General features: G+C 42.9%; 1 protein-coding gene across 1 annotated transcript in view; it reads right to left on the minus strand.

The window, feature by feature from the left end:
- The window catches only part of SCARA5 (scavenger receptor class A member 5), a 437,144-nt gene that overhangs the window by 186,223 nt on the left and 229,184 nt on the right, over nucleotides 1-21,737 (minus strand). Inside the window, exon 5 of the mRNA XM_077489221.1 lies at nucleotides 6,849-6,929. Coding sequence (XP_077345347.1) covers nucleotides 6,849-6,929 — 81 coding nt within the window. The remainder of the gene's footprint in view (nucleotides 1-6,848; nucleotides 6,930-21,737) is intronic.

Consider the following 21,737-nt stretch of genomic DNA (forward strand, 5'->3'; position numbering starts at 1 on the left):
AAGTTCCGTAAAATGAGTTGTAATTTATTTGAAGAACCACATAATCTTGATTAAAACATAGCAAAAAAAGTGGCATAAAAGGCTATGCAACTCAAAGACGCCAATGAACAATCTACATTGGCCAGTAGCTGAAAAATTGCTTAAATACGTTCAGTTGGAGAAGCCCTGGATGTATCTTTGCACCTGCCAGTTCCAGCCTGGACATTCAATGGCTGGGCTGGATGAGTGGATAGGGCTGATCTTCTTTGTTGTCAATTGTCCATCCTTCCACAGCATGCCACTCAATTTTTTGTTTTTGTTATGTAGAGCTACACCCACAGGAGCAACTGGTTATTGGTTCCCCCTATCCCTGCACAGCCAGGCAACACACATTTCCAACTTGCATTCGGATACAAGAAATCAGTCCATGGACTTGTTTTTGTTGTTGTGGGGAAAACAACTTGGGTAAGGTATAGGGATTTTGAGATGCCCAACTTGACTTGAAGAACAACAGATGAGGACAAACTTTCTTCTCTCTGTAGATCCTATAGAGATGAAGATCCTGGACTGTATTCCCTCCAGAATACATGCAGTCTCTATGGGTCAGTGCCAACGTTCTTTATGAACTAGGAGCTCTCAGTCCTCTTTAATGGAATAGCACAAGGTCCTGAACTGTATGTAGGAGTATAGTGTCTCCTCAGTAGAACATCACACAGTCATGATGTTTGTAGATACTACCAGCCCTTCTGGCTGCTTGAATACTAGCCCACCTGGCTGATTCTAAAGTATTCCCCAGGACAAGGGATACGGATTTAGCACCACGCTGCCCCTGGAAAGTATGCTATGTCTGGCAGTCTCTCCCCTTTGTATGCCCCTGGGTGTGCTGAGCTAATCACACTGTCTCTTGCTCCCCGCTGCACTGGGCAAAAATCCTGTTCAGGCCTCCAACTGATCTGATCTTCCCTTGCCAGTCCGGATGCCTTCTGCATAAGACCCAAAGGTAATGCAGATCCCCCTCTAGCCTTCCTCTCCTTCTTTTCCTCAGCGCCAGCCTGGAGGTAGAGCCCCCAGACCTGGGGTTCCACTCCCAGGCCACATGACAGCAACCTCAGCACTCCATCTTTCACCCGATTCCCCTTCTGGCCAGGCTCCAACATATTTAAGGGCTTACCCAACCACCCTGTCAGGCCCTCTGTCTGGGGATTGGCCAGATTTCCTCAAGTATGCAGATCAGGGCCTCCTGGCCTCTGCCCACTAAGCTTCTAGATTCAGGGGGAGGCACCAGAAACCTGCCCTGTAGAGCCACCCAGCCTGACCTGCAGTAATGTAACCTAATTACAGACACACACAACACATGAGTCAAGAAAATATATTTACCTACACTAGTTGCACACTAGAGGGTACTACATTTATAGTATCTCTCTTCTGTCAATACAGGTTCTGAAGTACAGGTACCACAATCCTTCCAGCTTCCAGCAGCAAATGGAGAAGTCTGAAGGGCATCCTACATGAGTCAAGTTCCTCCTACAGACCTAAGGGTTGTTGAGAAGACCAGTCATGCAGCACACAGATAAGCAGCCCAGGTGACCAGTTCCCTCAACAGGAATTGCCTTGGAAGGTGCTTCTTTACCTATCTGGCCTCATAATCAGGGCAGCACCCATTGTGAGGTGAAGAAAAGTTCTCGCAGGCTTCCCCCAAGCTTTGTGCCATGTAACAAGACAATGCTGGGAGAACTTCACTTACAGGCACATCTTTGATTGTGAGGTATAATGGGGGACAAGTACAGAAAAAAAAAACATGAGGTGTCCTAGAATTAATATCTATCAAAGGGTGAATAGTGTCATGGATTTTGGTTGTGTGTATTTGGTGTCATTGGCTCTTCATAAATAAATTATATCTTTATGTTCTTAATATTGTGCTCTTATGTTCAAAAATTGGGCTTTTTCTTTATTAGAGCATGTCTTATATTAAAACATGCTATACCAATGGCCATATTCATTGTTTTCCCCAGTGTGATTTGCTTGTTGCATCTTGTCGATTACAGGAGTGCCCAGTCATGCCCCAGATCTTTTGAAATCTTTTCAATGTTACTCTGTTTGTATGAACTTAGCCTTGGTGAATGCAAAGGAACTTTTAACATATAAAAATGAGCAAATACACTAGTAATTGCTCAATGTTGCAAGTCTACAGTCTCTCTTGACCCCTGTTGCGCATAAACTTTTGGATCATGATCAACAATAGACATGTGCATTCGTTTTCGTCCGAATGCATTTTCGTCCGAATTTCAGGTATTTTCGTTTTCGTTTTGACAAACGATAACGAAAGTGCAGATTCCGAAAAACGAAAGATCCGACATAAATAAATACTTTTTTTCGTTTTCGTTGTTACAACAGTTCGATATAGAATAGGAGATTCGAAGTGACCGTTCGATATAGAATAGGAGATTCGACGTGACTCCATATGTCTATTGAACCTGTGGTCGAATGTGCCTAAGTTTCGTTTACCTCTATTAGTCCTATTATATAGAAAAGCTTCGACAGAGAGTAAATATTCGACATAGAGAGAACCGAATCAACAGAGAGAAACGATACTGGAATTGGGTGGGGGAAGTAAATAAAAAAAAAATAATGATAATATTCGACGGGATCGTTGCACGTTTATAATAATATTCGACGGGATCGTTACACGTTTATAATAATATTCGACGGGATCGATGCACGTTTATAATAATATTCGACGGGATCGTCGCAACTATACGACACTGCAATCGTACATTTCGGCAATCGAATGCTCCGCCTATAGGCTATATAGTTTAGCAGCTCCATCAAATCTTCTTTATCCATTCGACAGATACCATAAGCCTTCCAAGACAGATTCGACCGTAATTCATGTGGATTTTCGGACGAATGCAATTTTTGCACGAAAAACGAAATAAATAAAAACGAATTTCGGGAGTAACTAAATAAATAAAATTTACGGACGAAAACGAAAAAACGAAACGAAATATTCTAGTCTGCACATGTCTAATCAACAATAGGCTCATGATGAGTATCCTAAATGATATTCAAAATAATCTGAACTAACATGACAACTTTGGATCCAATACAGCACCGAAGAGCAATCAATGTACAGTATTTGGACATCTTTGAAAGAGATCTCTGACTCCTTTCTTATTTAGACTGTGAGAGACTTGTGTTGTTGGGGGTGCTGTGATACGTCTTTTACCCTCTGAGGAGGTTCGGCCTGTTGTACCTAAACATGGCTGACTTCAGAGATGGCTTGCTGTATGCTGCATCTGAAATGGCAATGTCCCTGTTGGGTAGACTGAATGGATAAGGTGTAAGCCCCTGTACACACAGTCGGAGATTTCGACAACCAAATCCGTCGGATTTTGTCCATCGGATCTTGTCCGAAACTGTTGCATACACACGGTCGGACTAAGTTGTAGAAAAATACGATCATTCAGAACGTGATGACGTAATTTCGTTACGATGGGACTACGTTCAGGCTAGTAGCCAATAGCTTTGATGTAGGAATTTGATCTGAGCATGCGTGGCACTTGGTCTGATCAAAATTCTCTACACATGATCATCATGATGTTTGTAGATACTACCAGCCCTTCTGGCTGCTTGAATACTAGCCCACCTGGCTGCTTCTGAAGCATTCCCTGGGACAAGGGATTAGGATTTAGCACAACGCTACCCCTGGAAAGTATGCTATGTCTGGCAGTCTCTCCCCTTTGTATGCCCCTGGGTGTGCTTAGGTAATCACACTTGCTCCCCGCTGCACTGGGCAAAAATCCTGTTCAGGCCTCCAACTGATCAGATCTTCCCATGCCAGTCCGGATGCCTTCTGCATAAGACCCAAAGGTAATGCAGATCCCCCTCTAGGCTTCCTCTCCTTCTTTTCCTCAGTGCCAGCCTGGAGGTAGCACCCCCCAGACCTGGGGTTCTGCTCCCAGGCCACATGACAGCAACCTCAGCACTCCATATTCCACCCGGCTCCCATTCTGGCCAAGCTCCAACATATTTAAGGGCTTACCCAACCATCCTGCCAGGCCCTCTGTCTGGGGATTGGCTAGATTTCCTTAAGTATGCAGATCAGGACATCCTGGCCTCTGCCCACTAACTTTGAGAAACTTTGCCAAGCTTCTAGATCCAGGGGGAGGTACCAGAGACCTGCCCTGTAGAGCCAAGCAGCCTGACCTGCAGTAATGTAACCTAATTACAGACACACACAACACGAGTCAAGAAAATAAATTTACCTATACTAGTTGCACACTAAAGGGTACTACATTTATAGTATCTCTCTTCTGTCCATACAGATTCTGAAGTACAGGTACCCCAATCCTTCCAGCTTCCAGCAGCAAATGGAGAAGTCTGAAGGGCATCCTACATAAGTCAAGTGCCTCCTACAGACCTAAGGGTTGTTGATAAGACCAGTCACCCAGCACACAGATAAGCAGCTCAGGTGACCAGTTCCCTCAACAGGAATTGCCTTGGGAGGTGCTTCTTCACCTATCTGGCCTCATAATCAGGGCAGCACCCATTGTGAGGTGAAGAAAAGTTCTCGCAGGCTTCCCCCAAGCTTTGTGCCATGTAACAAGACAATGCTGGGAGAACTTCACTTACAGGCACATCTTTGATTGTGAGGTATAATGGGGGACAAGTACAGAAAAAAAACATGACGTGTCCTAGAATTAATATCTATCAAAGGGTGAATAGTGTCATGGATTTTGGTTGTGTGTATTTGGTGTCATTGGCTCTTCATAAATAAATTATATATTTATGTTCTTATACTAAAAAATTGGGCTTTTTCTTTATTAGAGCATGTCTTATATTAAAACATGCTATACCATGCTATACCAATGGCCATATTCATTGTTTGCCCCAGTGTGATTTGCTTGTTGCATCTTGTCGATTACAGGAGTGCCCAGTCATGCCCCAGATCTTTTGAAATCTTTGCAATGTTACTCTGTTTGTATGAACTTAGCCTTGGTGAATGCAAATTAACTTTTAACATATAAAAATGAGCAAATATACTAGTAATTGCTCAATGTTGGAAGTCTACAGTCTCTCTTGACCTCTATTGCTCATAAACCTAATTGGATCATGATCAACAATAGGCTCATGAGTATCCTAAATGATATTCAAAATAATCTGAACTAACATGACAACCTTGGATCCAATACAGCACCAAAGAGTAATCAATGTACAGTATTTGGACCTCCCTGACTCATTTCTTATTTAGACATGTGAGAATCGTTTTACAACAAATCGAAATTCTGACAACTTTTTTGTTATTCAAAGATTCAGATATAGCCCAATTTTCCGAATCACAATAGTAAGGAATTTCAACAATTCCAAAATAAATTATAAAAAAAAAATGAATTGTCCAAATTTGAAAAGGAATTCAAAGTATAAAATTAATTAAAATTTGAATTTGAAAATGAATTTGAATTTAAAATGGAAACAAATTGCAATAAATACAGTAAGGTATAAAAGTGAAATAAGATGATGATTCCTACTTAGGCTGCTTTATAGATTAAACAGAACAGAATATACAATAATAGAATAAAACAGAATAGAATAGCATGCAAAATTAAACAGAGTAGAACAGAATAGAATATAAAAGAATAGAAAATAATTGAACAAGATACAATAGACTAGAATTGCATACAATAAAATAAAATAGAGTGGATATAGGCCTCTTCCAAAATCCGAATTTTGAAATTCGAATTGATAATAACAAATATACAAAACAAATTGGAATATACTACATGAATTTCAAAAATGAATTATTCTAACAACGAATATGACTAAATTACAATATTAACTTAACAAACATATACAAAAATAAACACATTTTTCCGTTGTGTACATCTCTATTCTTTTTCCTAATTTTTTTTTCTCTTTTTCTCCTTTTTTTTTATTTATTTTTTTCTTCTCTATTATTCTTCTCTATTAATAGCCTGCCTAAGGGTTGAGCAGACTAAGTTAAAACAGAAATTTGCCATTTCTCGTAATGATCGGGCAAACCCGGGAATCTATTTTTGATGTTGAAATAGAATTAGGATTAACTGATTAATATGCTCCCCTGTTGGATGGCTTTGTGTTAGTAGGTAACTATCCAACTATGGCGTACATGAAACAAAATCTCTTATAGAGAAGCTTACTTTACCTTTTTTATTCGTTTTAGGGGGAAAGCTAGAACATCTTTCAGGTTTTTACTACGCCTCCATAAGGAGAAACATTTTGTTTGTCAACAAGAGTTAGGATTGACATTTCATTAATGTGCCAAAAAGTGGCCTATATGTCAGGCTCAGAAGCAAGTCAAATTCAGTATGGTCCTGTGTTGCTTTGGCTTTCTTTTGAGTTGCTCATGTGGTACTTGTAGGCAGGTGCAGTCTACTTTCTCCAATGCAAGTGGGGCTCAACTGCAGCGACATTGCAGAGGCAGAGGAAGTCAAGAGGAACATGGTTCCTCTATGGTTTCCTGGGTCACTGGGGAAGCAATTGGGTAGTGTAGGGACAGGTCAACGGTCTGTCAGGGACAGTACTAGCGGCAGGGAGAGGTTTCAGATGAGTAGGGCATGAGTAGGGATATGCTATCCTTCCTGGAAACCTCCTCTTTTGGGTGCAACCTGGCTAGGCCGCATCCCACCTATCAAGACTGATGCTGTCCATGCACCAGAGACCAGCTGTTATACCCTTCTTGCAACGTTCTGTAAGTGCACAAAACATGAAGCTTGATAGACATGGATTTCCTAGCGAAATAAGTTACTATGGTATGTGTTGATCATGGAACAACAAAAAAATTTGACTTACAAAGTGCAGAGGATGTTAAATTGTTGGGAAAATAATTTTACCTCTTAATCCAGGCATTCCAGGAACGCCAGGAACACCCTCCATTCCTTCATGACCTTGTTCTCCTTTTGGACCAGGAGGACCTAAAAAAGTGAAACAAAAAAGAAATGTCATCAAATGTAAACCGAACAGATCATTATATGAACAGAGGTTCCTATCATTATTGTGTCCATCATCATCATTTTAAGTCAGCTTAATTCCACCAAATTATGGTAGGGCAAAATTCTGAGAGTACCAGCTCAGACTCTGCGCAGCTTTGTACTTCAATTTTTTTTCCTAGCAGATTTTGCCTACACTAGTCACATGGAAACATTGAAGGTTAAAGCTAACTAAAGCCGAGAACAAAAATGCACAGTCTATAATGCCCCATTGGAAGTCGACAGTGGTTCCTATCATTAAAAATGGTTGGAAAGAGTACAAGAGATACAGAATGCAGAAAAATGGAGGCATCAGTGCACTGATACCTACCAAAATTACTATACGAAATGGGCTTTGTGGATTGATTTTAGTACCTCTGATGTATACAAACAGTTATTACGATGATATGTCATGGTGATGTTCATTCAAGCTTTATTGAATGCATTATTTTAGTATTTTTGGAAGCTGTGATTTGACTATGGGATATAGTCATTGTTTTGATTTGACTGGTCTTTGTTTATGCTGTCAACCTGAACGTGGATAGGCCTTGAGGTCAAACAACCTTAAGATCACCAGATTTTTTCTTGTCTGGCTTTTGCTTGTTATTTATATCTCTTCTCTCTTACTTTTTTGGGCCCATTGGCCTGCCATATTCAGGTGGGTTAAAGGGCTACCGTAAGGTGGGACCCTCAGTTGGAGTGGACTGGGTTGGGGCAAGGTTAGTCATTGCTATGTACCAGTGGCGGCCCGTCCATAGGGGGCGCCCGGGCGCCGCCCCCCCTTCTGTGTAGTCACAATTAAAAAAAAAAACAAAAAAAAGTTTAAAACTGCTCCTTTAAAAAAAAAAAAAGTTCTTTAAGGAAGTGCACTGTGTTCGAGCGCCGGACACAGTGCACTATGGGAAACGCCACGTCAATGCAATCATGAGATTGCAGACGTGGCGCTTCATTTGCGGGCGTTTAGCCCGCCTTGGGGCGCTTTCTGAAGCGCTGAGTAGCTTCCGCCCGGCGCTGTAGTTTGTATCACTACGGCTGGGCTGTTTGATTGACATCTGAGTTGACTCAGATGTCACTTCCTGTCTTCTCTCTCCCATTGCACATGAGAGAGGAAACAGGAAGTAAGAGCAATAAAGCACACCGCAGGAGAGGAGCGGAGAACACCGGAGAGGAGCACACAGTCCACAGGTAAGTGCTGTATCTCTACTCTAATCTCCAGCGTAAGTATGAAATAATGTATCAGCCACACTCCTTTCATAAAAAAAAAGAGTTTGCTATTAAAAGTATTTTATCTGCACCTGGCATGAATCTTCTTGTGCTACTATCATCCAGACACCTTACAGAAAGTCACTGACACCCGTCAGAAGATAGAAGCCGTTTTCGAGCCATAAAATAAATTTAAAAAAATGTGAATATTACATACAGAAGGCTTCAAACATTGTTAATGTAAGATACGTGCAATAATTTCTTCAGATATTTAAATTTAGTGATTTGGAATAATTCACTAAATAGCAAATAATCTAATACAGCATGGGAGTCTGATTCTGTGCTCCCATAGAGAAGGGGGGTGGAGGGGGAGGCCATGCATTAAATAGGAGGAATATTTCCATTAACATACATTATTTTCATTAATTTATGTTATATAGAAGGAAGGGAAGTGTTTGTAAGAAAGCCTTTTTTTTTCTTCTTCATTTTTAAGGTTAAAGTAATAGCTCCATACCAACTGCACAGATCCTGACTTAAAAAAAAAAAGATTTTCTCATTAGGACAAAAAGCAACATGTGAGTCCTCCATCCATGTGTGAGGGGGAGACTAGCTGGAAATCAAACTGTAGGTTGCTAATTAACATTAAGCGCCCAGGCTGCCATGAAGTAAGGTATGGTTACCAGGGACAATAACTGATGCTGTGTGGTTACCAGGGACAATAACTGATGCTGTGTGGTTACCAGGGACAATAACTGATGCTGTGTGGTTACCAGGGACAATAACTGATGCTGTGTGGTTACCAGGGACAATAACTGATGCTGTATGGTTACCAGGGGCAATAACTGATGCTGTGTGGTTACCAGGGACAATAACTGATGCTGTGTGGTTACCAGGGGCAATAACTGATGCTGTGTGGTTACCAGGGGCAATAACTGATGCTGTGTGCTGTGTGGTTATCAGGGACAATAACTGATGCTGTGTGGTTACCAGGGACAATAACTGATGCTGTGTGCTGTGTGGTTACCAGGGACAATAACTGGTGCTGTATGGTTACCAGGGACAATAACTGATGCTGTGTGGTTACCAGGGACAATAACTGATGCTGTGTGGTTACCAGGGACAATAACTGATGCTGTGTGGTTACCAGGGACAATAACTGATGCTGTGTGGTTACCAGGGACAATAACTGATGCTGTATGGTTACCAGGGGCAATAACTGATGCTGTGTGGTTACCAGGGGCAATAACTGATGCTGTGTGGTTACCAGGGGCAATAACTGATGCTGTGTGGTTACCAGGGGCAATAACTGATGCTGTGTGCTGTGTGGTTATCAGGGACAATAACTGATGCTGTATGGTTACCAGGGACAATAACTGATGCTGTGTGGTTACCAGGGACAATAACTGATGCTGTATGGTTACCAGGCACAATAACTGATGCTGTGTGGTTACCAGGGACAATAACTGATGCTGTATGGTTACCAGGGACAATAACTGATGCTGTGTGGTTACCAGGGACAATAACTGATGCTGTATGGTTACCAGGGACAATAACTGATGCTGTATGGTTACCAGGGACAATAACTGATGCTGTGTGGTTACCAGGGGCAATAACTGATGCTGTGTGCTGTGTGGTTACCAGGGACAATAACTGATGCTGTATGGTTACCAGGGGCAATAACTGATGCTGTGTGGTTACCAGGGGCAATAACTGATGCTGTGTGGTTACCAGGGGCAATAACTGATGCTGTGTGCTGTGTGGTTATCAGGGACAATAACTGATGCTGTATGGTTACCAGGGACAATAACTGATGCTGTGTGGTTACCAGGGACAATAACTGATGCTGTATGGTTACCAGGGACAATAACTGATGCTGTGTGGTTACCAGGGACAATAACTGATGCTGTGTGGTTACCAGGGACAATAACTGATGCTGTGTGCTGTGTGGTTACCAGGGACAATAACTGGTGCTGTGTGGTTACCAGGGACAATAACTGATGCTGTGTGGTTGCCAGGGACAATAACTGATGCTGTGTGGTTACCAGGGACAATAACTGATGCTGTGTGGTTACCAGGGACAATAACTGATGCTGTATGGTTACCAGGGGCAATAACTGATGCTGTGTGCTGTGTGGTTACCAGGGACAATAACTGATGCTGTGTGGTTACCAGGGACAATAACTGATGCTGTGTGGTTACCAGGGACAATAACTGATGCTGTATGGTTACCAGGGACAATAACTGATGCTGTGTGGTTACCAGGGACAATAACTGATGCTGTGTGGTTACCAGGGACAATAACTGATGCTGTGTGCTGTGTGGTTACCAGGGACAATAACTGGTGCTGTGTGGTTACCAGGGACAATAACTGATGCTGTGTGGTTGCCAGGGACAATAACTGATGCTGTGTGGTTACCAGGGACAATAACTGATGCTGTGTGGTTACCAGGGACAATAACTGATGCTGTATGGTTACCAGGGGCAATAACTGATGCTGTGTGCTGTGTGGTTACCAGGGACAATAACTGATGCTGTGTGGTTACCAGGGACAATAACTGATGCTTTATGGTTACCAGGGACAATAACTGATGCTGTATGGTTACCAGGGGCAATAACTGATGCTGTGTGGTTACCAGGGACAATAACTGATGCTGTGTGGTTACCAGGGACAATAACTGATGCTGTATGGTTACCAGGGGCAATAACTGATGCTGTGTGGTTACCAGGGGCAATAACTGATGCTGTGTGGTTACCAGGGACAATAACTGATGCTGTATGGTTACCAGGGGCAATAACTGATGCTGTATGGTTACCAGGGACAATAACTGATGCTGTGTGGTTACCAGGGACAATAACTGATGCTGTATGGTTACCAGGGGCAATAACTGATGCTGTATGGTTACCAGGGACAATAACTGATGCTGTATGGTTACCAGGGACAATAACTGATGCTGTGTGGTTACCAGGGACAATAACTGATGCTGTGTGGTTACCAGGGACAATAACTGATGCTGTATGGTTACCAGGGGCAATACCTGATGCTGAATGAATACTAGGGACAATAACTGATGCTGAACGATGACTAGGGTCAGTAACGGATGCTGAATGATGAGCAGGGGCAATGCCTGATGCTGTATGGTTACCAGGGGCAATAACTGATGCTGTGTGGTTACCAGGGACAATAACTGATGCTGTGTGGTTACCAGGGACAATAACTGATGCTGTGTGGTTACCAGGGACAATAACTGATGCTGTGTGGTTACCAGGGACAATAACTGATGCTGTGTGGTTACCAGGGACAATAACTGATGCTGTATGGTTACCAGGGGCAATACCTGATGCTGAATGAATACTAGGGACAATAACTGATGCTGAACGATGACTAGGGTCAGTAACGGATGCTGAATGATGAGCAGGGGCAATGCCTGATGCTGTATGGTTACCAGGGGTAGGGACTATGCTTTTATTTTTTTATTTTTATGGGTTACAACTGATGTTGCGTGATCCCTAGAAACAGTGGATACTGAATGTTTGTTTGTTCTTAGGGGTAAAAACTGATCACAATGGTGGTCTTGAGATATTAATTGACGCACAATGGCTTATAGGGGTAACCACTGTCTGATGGGTTTTATATTTAGGGGTAGCAGCCACTTAGTGAATAGTAGGATTATTATTATTCAGGATTTATATGGCGCCACCAGTTTGCCAACTGATTTTCTCAATAATCTGATTACAGAATGGTCCTTATGGGGTAACAACATTTTTTATTCATGGATTAGCAGAAATTCCTCTCCCCCCCCCCCCTTTTTTTTTTTTTTCCCTTTTAGAACGATTACATGAATAATTATACAGTTTGTGGTGGGTATGTTACTGTTATTAATTAAATTATTAAATATATCTTATATCGGATGTATGATGGTGGCATTGCAATAATAATAATTTATCGCGATGGTCATGTAATGCTGCCATAATCTTATTATCCTTTATTTATAGATTCCGCTCTTATAGCGATAAATGTATATGTCCCCAGCAATTTATTTTCTATAAAATGTTCTGAATGTTCCGTATAATCTGGGCTGAGGCTGATATACATTGAAGACAATGATAATTGCACATTTATGTACAAAATATAATAATCTCCGCTCTTGTCCAACATTGTACATGTATAGCTATTTGCTACAGTATAAGGTAATGCGTGCAAGTACATCATCACTATACAAAATATAGTATATTTTTTATTAAATACCGCAGTGTTTAACCAGTTGCTGACCGCCGGCCGTCAAAAAACGGCCAGGCGGCGCAGCTATTGCGGCGGGAGGCCGTCATATGACGGCCTCCCGTTTAAACAGGGATGCGCGCGATCGTGCGCGCGCATCCCTGTTTCTTCGGTGGCGGCGTGTCACGGAGACACCGCTCGCCACCGAAGGGGGTGAACAGCCATTCGTTATGGCTGTTTACCACGTGATCGGCCGTGATGAAGTCACGGCCGATCACAGATGGTCACACCCCCTACGTGCACGGCGCATGCGCGCGATCGCGAGCGCGCTGCGCGTGCACGTCGGTGGCGGCGTGTTCCCCGGGAACACTGCTCGTCACCGACACTGGTAAACAGCCATTGGCTGGCTGTTTACCCACGTGATCGGCTGTGATCCTTTCACAGCCGATCACTAAAAATGTAAACAAACCGCGGTAACGGGATGTTACCGGGTTCTCCTCCTCACACACTGATCGTGTGTGAGGAGGAGATTGCGGTAACATCTCGTTACCGCCTACAGTACACATCAAGCACACTGATTCCCCCCCCCCCCAATAAAGAGGACCTGTCACCACCCCTCATAATACCTGTCAATCACAGTCCATCAGAGTACCTGTCCCAGTCCATCAGAGTACCCGAGTACCTGTCCCAGCCCATCAGAGTACCCGAGTACCTGTCCCGGCCCATCAGGGTACCCGAGTACCTGTCCCGGCCCATCAGAGTACCCGAGTACCTGTCCCAGCCCATCAGAGTACCCGAGTACCTGTCCCAGCCCATCTGAGTACCCGAGTACCTGTCCCAGCCCATCTGAGTACCCGAGTACCTGTCCCAGCCCATCTGAGTACCCGAGTACCTGTCCCAGCCCATCTGAGTACCCGAGTACCTGTCCCAGCCCATCTGAGTACCCGAGTACCTGTCACAGTTCATCTGAGTACCCGAGTACCTGTCCCGGCCCATCAGAGTACCCGAGTACCTGTCCCAGCCCATCAGAGTACCCGAGTACCTGTCCCAGCCCATCAGAGTACCCGAGTACCTGTCCCAGCCCATCAGAGTACCCGAGTACCTGTCCCAGCCCATCTGAGTACCCGAGTACCTGTCCCAGCCCATCTGAGTACCCGAGTACCTGTCCCGGCCCATCAGAGTACCCGAGTACCTGTCCCGGCCCATCAGAGTACCCGAGTACCTGTCCCGGCCCATCAGAGTACCCGAGTACCTGTCCCGGCCCATCAGAGTACCCGAGTACCTGTCACGGCACATCAGAGTACCCGAGTACCTGTCACGGCACACCAGAGTATCCGAGTACTTGTCACGGCACATCAGAGTACCCGAGTACCTGTCACGGCCCATCAGTGTACCCGAGTACCTGTCACGGCCCATCAGGGTACCCGAGTACCTGTCACGGCCCATCAGGGTACCCGAGTACCTGTCACGGCCCATCAGGGTACCCGAGTACCTGTCACAGTCCATTAGAGTACCGAGTACCTGTCACAGTCCTTTAGAGTACCGAGTACCTGTCACAGTCCATTAGAGTACCGAGTACCTGTCACAGTCCATTAGAGTACCGAGTACCTGTCACAGTCCATTAGAGTACCGAGTACCTGTCACAGTCCATTAGAGCACCGAGTACCTGTCACAGTCCATTAGAGCACCGAGTACCTGTCACAGTCCATTAGAGTACCGAGTACCTGTCACAGTCCATTAGAGTACCGAGTACCTGTCACAGCCCATCTGAGTACCTGAGTACCTGTTCCAGTCCATCTGTGTACCAGAGTACCTGTCACCGCCCTTCAGAGTACCCAAATACCAGTCACCAAACCATCAGAGTACCTGTCACCAGGCCATCAGAGTACCCGAGTACCTGTCACCAGGCCATCAGAGTACCCGAGTACCTGTCACCAGGCCATCAGAGTACCCGAGTACCTGTCACCAGGCCATCAGAGTACCCGAGTACCTGTCACTAGGCCATCAGAGTACCCGAGTACCTGTCACCAGGCCATCAGAGTACCCGAGTACCTGTCACCAGGCCATCAGAGTACCCGAGTACCTGTCACCAGGCCATCAGAGTACCCGAGTACCTGTCACCAGGCCATCAGAGTACCCGAGTACCTGTCACCAGGCCATCAGAGTACCCGAGTACCTGTCACCAGGCCATCAGAGTACCCGAGTACCTGTCACCAGGCCATCAGAGTACCCGGGTACCTATTTGCAGCCCATGTCTCATAGAATATACGTTGGGGTGTTTACTTTCCAAAATGGGGTCATTTTGTGGGTAATTTCACTGTCCTGGTGGTCCAGGACCTTCAGAAGTGTGATGGGTAGGAATGAAATAAGATGTGTCATTTATGCTCCTAGAACGCCTGAACGTACTACTTCAATGTTCGGCCTCTCTATGTGGCCAGGCTGTGTAAAAGTCCTACACATGTGGTATCGCCATACTCGGGAGGAGTAGCAGAATGTATTTTGGGGTGTAATTTTTGCTATATACATGTTATGTGTTAGAAATATCTTATAAATTGACAATTTTGTGTAAAAAAAAAATGCGTTTTAATTTTTTTCCACATATTCCAAAAACCTCTGGAAAAAAATGAACCGTTCAAAAGACTCATTCTGCTTCCCAGATTATACGTTGGGGTGTTTGCTTTCCAAAATGGGGTCATTTTATGGGAAATTCCATTGTGCTGGTACTCCAGGGCCTTCAAAAGTGTAATAGGTGGTTGAGAAATGAGATGCGTAATTTTTGCTCATAGAACGTCTGAAGGTACTACATCAATGTTAGTGCTCTGTATGTGGCCAGGCTTTGTAAAAGTCTCACACACGTGGTATCGCTGTACTCGGGAAGAGTAGCAGAATGTATTTTGGGGTGTCATTTTTGCTATATACATGCTATGTGTTAGAAATATCTTATAAATTGACAATTTTGTGTAAAAAAAAATGCGTTTTAATTTTTTTCCACATATTCCAAAAACTTCTGGAAAAAAATTAACCATTCAAAAGACTCATTATGCCTCACAGATTATACGTTGGGGTGTTAGCTTTCCAAAATGGGGTGATTTTATGGGAAATTCCATTGTGCTGGTACTCCAGGGACTTCAAAAGTGTAATAGGTGGTTGAGAAATGAGATGCGTCATTTTTGCTCGTAGAACGTCTGAAGGTACTACATCAATGTTGGTGCTCTGTATGTGGCCAGGCTGTGTAAAAGTCTCACACATGTGGTATCGGCGTACTCGGGAAGAGTAGCAGAATGTATTTTGGGGGGTAATTTGTTGTATGCATATGCTGTGTGTGAGAAATAACCTGATAATATGACAATTTAGTAAAAAAAAAAAAAAAAAAAAAAAAATCTTCATTTTGCAAAGAATTGTGGGAAAAAATGACAACTTAAAAAAACTCACCATGCTACTTACTTAATACCTTGGGATGTCTACTTTGTAAAAAGGGGTCATTTGGGGGGTATTTGTACTTTCCTGACTAGTTAGAGTCTCAAGAAATTAGGTACACCTGATGTACTGAAGGCCTGATCAGAAGTGATGAATTTTCAGTGATTGGCACCATAGATTGTAGACTCTATAACTTTCACAAAGACCAAATAATATATACTAATGTGGGTTATTTTTACCAAAGATATGTAGCAGTATACATTTTGGCCAAAATTTATGAAGAAAAATTACTAATTAGCAAAAATTTATGACAGAAACGAAGAAAAAGGCATTTTTTTCACAAAATTTACGTTTTATTTTATTTATAGCACAAAAAATAAAAAACCCACTAGTGATTAAATACCACTAAAAGAAAGCTCTATTTGTGTGGAAAAAAGGACGCAAGTTTCATATGGATACTGTGTTGGATGACTGAGTAATTGTCATTCAAAGTGTGAGAGCGCTGAAAGCTGAAAATTGGTCTGGTCAGGAAGGGGGTGTAACTGCACTGTACTGAGGTGGTTAAATACACATCTAATATGTGTGTGTGAGATTAGTATATATCGGCTCCTATCACTGTCTGCATGTGTTTATAAGACTTATAATGTTATACCTGTGGCCCATGATCATAGTATGATCTCATACTACTACACAGAATGTGCAGCCTGGTATATGATGTGCAGAGCCCTGTGTATATGATGTGCAGAGCCCTGTGTATATGATGTGCAGAGCCTGGTGTATAATGTGCAGCCTGGTATGTGATTTGCAGAGCCCGGTGTATATAATGTGCAGCCTGGTATATGATGTCCAGAGCCCTGTGTATAATGTGCAGCCTGGTATATGATGTGCAGAGCTCTGTGTATAATGTGCAGAGCCCGGTGTATAATGTGCAGCCTGGTATATGATGTGGATTATATAAGGGGTGTGGCTTATGGGAAGTGGGAGGGGCCAGCTGTGGAGGGGCGTGGCCTTGCGCCCCCCCATCCTAAAACTTCACCAGCCGCCACTGCTATGTACTAGTCTAGCTCAGCCTCTTTCAACCAGGGTGGCCAGGTACCCGGGGTGCATTGAGGTTTCTTCAGGGGTGCCTTGTCAAAAATTAATCAAAAATTGCAAAGAAGCCAGAAGGTAGATGAAGCCTGCATTTTAGTGACACAAAGCCATAGGTTTTCATTATGCACCATTAGAAAGACACTGACATCCTAACAACCAATGGTGACATCAGTTAATAAGGAGGATGCCTGTTGAAATTGAGGGAGAAGAGAAACATTGGAATACTATTCAGTACCAGTGTGCAAAAGTGTATTTGCTTTGGAAGAATAAACCACCTCTAGCGTTGGGTGTCCTACATGTGGATGTTGCTGAATTGTGTAAAGCTAGAATTTACATTTACATTTTCGAATGGGGGTGCCTCGAGATTGTCATTCATTTTAAAGGGTGTCTTGAGATTGTCTATCATTTTGAAGGGTGTCTTGACTGAAAAAAGGTTGAGAAACACTGGTCTAGCTTAATGGTTGTCTTTCCCTATCTGATGGAGGCAAACGGCCCTCATTTTGTACATCTGCACCAAGACATATTTGGGCTTGATTTACTAAAACTGGAGAGTGCATAATCTGGTGCAGCTGCGCTTGGTAGCCAATCAGCTTCTAATTTCGGCTTGCGCAATTAAGCTTTGACAAAAAAAAACTGGAAGTTGGTTTTTGTGCACAGCTTCGTCAGATTTTGCACTCTCCAGTTTTAGTAAATCAACCCCATTTTGTTTATGTATATTTCTGTATGTATAGAAAACAGAAAATAAAAATGCAAGGTCATGTGAAAAAGTAAGTGCATCCCATGGAAATTGTTGATGTTTTTAGGTTAACATTAGATCTAGATTGAAACTCTAATCGGATTACCTGCCAATGATTGGAACAATCTTTGGGGAACGTGTAGGTTATATCTAGGGTCTGATGTATTCTTTGTTATTGACATATGTGATGCCATCACGCCAAGTCAACAGAAGGTCTTCGGAAAGAAAATTTTGGCTATAACTTTGGCAAGGTATTTAGAAAATTCAACAAATGTTTTGAAATCAATCATTGCATTGTAAAGAAAATAACCTACAAATGATCTAGATTTCAAACAACTGCTAAATTGTCCAGGGCTGGCCTGCCCAGCAAATTAAACCCAACCATTTGATGCTAAAACAAATTGTCCAAGAACTCCATAATTTCATTTCTAAATGTTCAGATAACTTTTGCTACAGTTGGGGTCAAAGTGAATGCTTTCACAATCAGAAAGAGATTGCATAAATCCGATATGCATGACAGGGAAGATAAGAAAGCCTTTGCTGTCCAAAGAGAACATTAGAGCATGATTACAATTTTCCATTGGAGATACAGACAAAGCCCAGGCCTTCTGGAACAATGTGCTGCAGACTGATCAATCAAAATTAGGGGTTGCTTTACTGCTCCAGGGCCTAGGCAGCCAACAGTTAGCAATTTAACTATACATACTGCATCATACTAAAGTGTGCTTGATGAGAATGTGAGGCCATGTTTCCAAAAGCTAAAGTTGAACCTAAAATGAGTCTTCCAATATCAACATTTTATTGTAGTATAAAAATATTAAGAGCAGCAACGTTCAAAAAAATCATCATAGAAAGTCCATGCGGCCAACATGTTTCACAAATCATTGGCTTACACAGGAGACTTGTAAAGTACTGCATAAAGTGCCATCAGGGTGCTCAAAAAGTGTTTGAGGACTCAGTAGACAAACCAATATTTAACAAATAGGATTGCACATAGAGACATCAGTGTCATAGGAGGAATACAGCCCAATATAGGAGCCACTTACATCAAGCAGCAATGGAAAAACCCAAGCAGTGATTCACTTAAGGCTGGAAATCCAGACCGCTCTGCCCAAATGTTCAAAAACAGCCCAATTAATCGGGTTCAGTGTGGGTACATATGTTCGGCCAGCCAGTGCGCCATGATGGGAGCCTTGTAGCCAGCTGGCACAGATATTATTTGGTTATTACAGTGATTGGTTATACAGGAGCTGACTGACTGACATATTTACCCACACTGAACCCGATTAATTGGGTTGTTTTTGAGCATCCTGGTGGAACTTTATGCAGTACTTTACAAGTCTCCAATACTCCAAGATGCCAATACTTGGTGAGCTGATGTTACTGTATCTACATTATGGCCACATGGGTCTTTAATGATTGTTCTATGAACATTGCCGCTTTTAAAATTTGTAAACTACAATAAAACTTTGACAATTTTCTGAATATATTGTGTTATGTCAATTATGGCATCTTAAAAATCCTGTCTTTTTATATATACACCTTCTGTAACTATTTATGGCATGCAGTGTCTTGATCCTCAGATACTCAGCTAACCACTATATCGAGTCTTCCAACATGATAATGATCCAAAGCACACAAGTATATTCACCAAGGAACAACTCAAAAAGAAGAAATCGAGGATTATGAACTTGTCTAGTCATAGCCCTGATTTTGGTTCCCATTAAAATTTTGTAGAGGGGCAGTTAATGCAAGGAAACCAACAAAGATCTTACAAGGGAATTTTACATGAAGAATAAAAGTCATAATTTGTAATGTCATAGACTTTCGGGCATTTATACAAAATGTCTAGTCATTTGCTATGGGGGCAATATTTATGCTTTGTACACACGGTCGGACATTCCGACAAAAAAATCCGCTGTTTTTTTCGACGGATTTTGGACCAAACTTGTCTTGCATACACACGGTCGCACAAAGCTGACGGAAAATCCGATCAATTTTCACATGATTGTGTATACAGTATATGTATGAGTGTGTACAGTGTATGTATATGTGTGTGTATATATATATATATATATATATATATATATATATATATATATATATATATATATATATATATATATATATATAATGTGTGTGTGCGTGTGCACATACATACATATATATATATATATATATATATATATATATATATATATATATATATATATATATATATATATGTAATGTTCGGGGGAGCAGGTAGATCGCAGGACACAGGCTTTTCATACAACAAAGGGTTTATTAACTTAAATAGCTTACAGCAGCCAAAAACAAAAGGAAAAAGGTTTGTAGTCTCATCGACTTGCAAAGTCCAGAATAGCTGTCTTTATCAGAAACAGAGCTTGATCTTGATGGCAGGCAGCTTCCCCTGCCAGGAGCCTTCCAAACAGGACACTGCTGTCCACTTCAGTTGCTGCAACCCAAAACAAACACCAAACACCATCCACCGTGTGTTCTCCACTCCTCCACACACACCTACCACTTCCTGTCTTGTTTTTTAAAGGCACTCCCTTAACAGGTGGGTTAATCAATTTTATTCATTTAAAAAGACCACAACCCAAACAGAGGGGAAATATAGCATCCTTCCAGGACCCAGCCACGGCGTCCTGTACATATCCCCCCCCTGTGCCCCAACGCCAAGGAGGTGGAGGTAACAGTGGAGCTCAAACAATGGACTCGGGAGAGGGCATCTGCATTTTGATGCAGTCTCCCGGGCCTATGCTCCACTACAAATTTAAATTCCTGGAGTGCCAGGAACCACCGGGTAACCCTGGCATTAGTCCCTTTTCCCTGTCTCAGCCATGTTAAAGGGGCATGGTCAGAAATCAACCTAAACTTCCTTCCCAAAAGGTAATATCTGAGGGATTCCAGAGCCCACTTAATGGCCAGACACTCTCGTTCAATTATGGCATAGTTTTTCTCCGCTGGTGTTAACTTCCTGCTGAGGAAGACTATCGGGTGTTCCTCGCCATGAATAACCTGTGACAACACCGCTCCCAATCCTACATCGGAAGCATCAGTCTGGACAACAAATTCTTTTCAAAAATTGGGTGCTACAAGGACAGGGTGTTGGCACAGCGCCGCCTTGAGCTCCAAAAAAGCCTTCTCAGCGTCTGCATTCCACTCCACCATGACCGATTTCCGACCCTTAGTCAGATCGGTCAACGGAGCCGCCAACGTGGCAAAGTTGGGTACAAACCTCCTGTAGTATCCCACTATGCCCAGGAATGCACGTACCTGCTTTTTTGTGAGGGGGCGGGGCCAATTCTGTATAGCCTCTATCTTGTTGACCTGAGGTTTCACTACCCCTCTACCCACGATATAACCCAGGTATTTCACCTCCTCTATTCCCAAAGCACATTTTTCAGGGTTTATTGTAAACCCCTCCTTCCAAAGAGAGTCCAGCACTGCCTGCACTTTGGGCAAATGTGATTCCCAGTCTTTGCTAAAAATGACTATATCGTCCAAGTATACTGAGGCATACTTCCGGTGAGGTCGTAAAATCCTATCCATTGCTCTCTGGAACGTGGCTGGAGCAGTTTGCAATCCAAAAGGCATCCTTTTGTACTGAAAACTCCCCTCTGGGGTAGAAAAAGCTGTTTTCTCTCTAGCGGCCTTAGTCAACGGTATTTGCCAATACCCCTTGGTAAGGTCTAACGTAGTGATATACCTGGCTGGACCTAGTCTCTCGATAAGCTCATCTACCCGGGGCATGGGGTAGGCATCAAACCGGGAAACTTCATTAAGTTTCCAGAAATCATTGCAAAATCGCAAAGTCCCGTTGGGCTTTGGTACCAACACAATCGGGCTCGACCACTCACTCTGCGATTCCTCAATAATCCCTAGGTCTAACATCTTTTTTACTTCCTCTGAAACGGCCTTCCTTTGAGCCTCTGGGATGCGGTAGGGCCGGACAAAAACTTTGACTCCTGGTTCTGTGACAATATCACTAGTGAGCCCTGGCAAGTCTGAAAATGTTTCTTTATTTCTCTGCAAGAACTCCTTTGCCTGCTGACTTTGGGTTTTAGACAGGGTATTTGCTACT

This window comes from Lithobates pipiens, unplaced genomic scaffold (assembly GCF_037356315.1).
Source record: "Lithobates pipiens isolate NorthernLeopardFrog02 unplaced genomic scaffold, aLitPip1_a1.2 Scaffold_18, whole genome shotgun sequence".
NCBI lineage: Eukaryota > Metazoa > Chordata > Amphibia > Anura > Ranidae > Lithobates > Lithobates pipiens.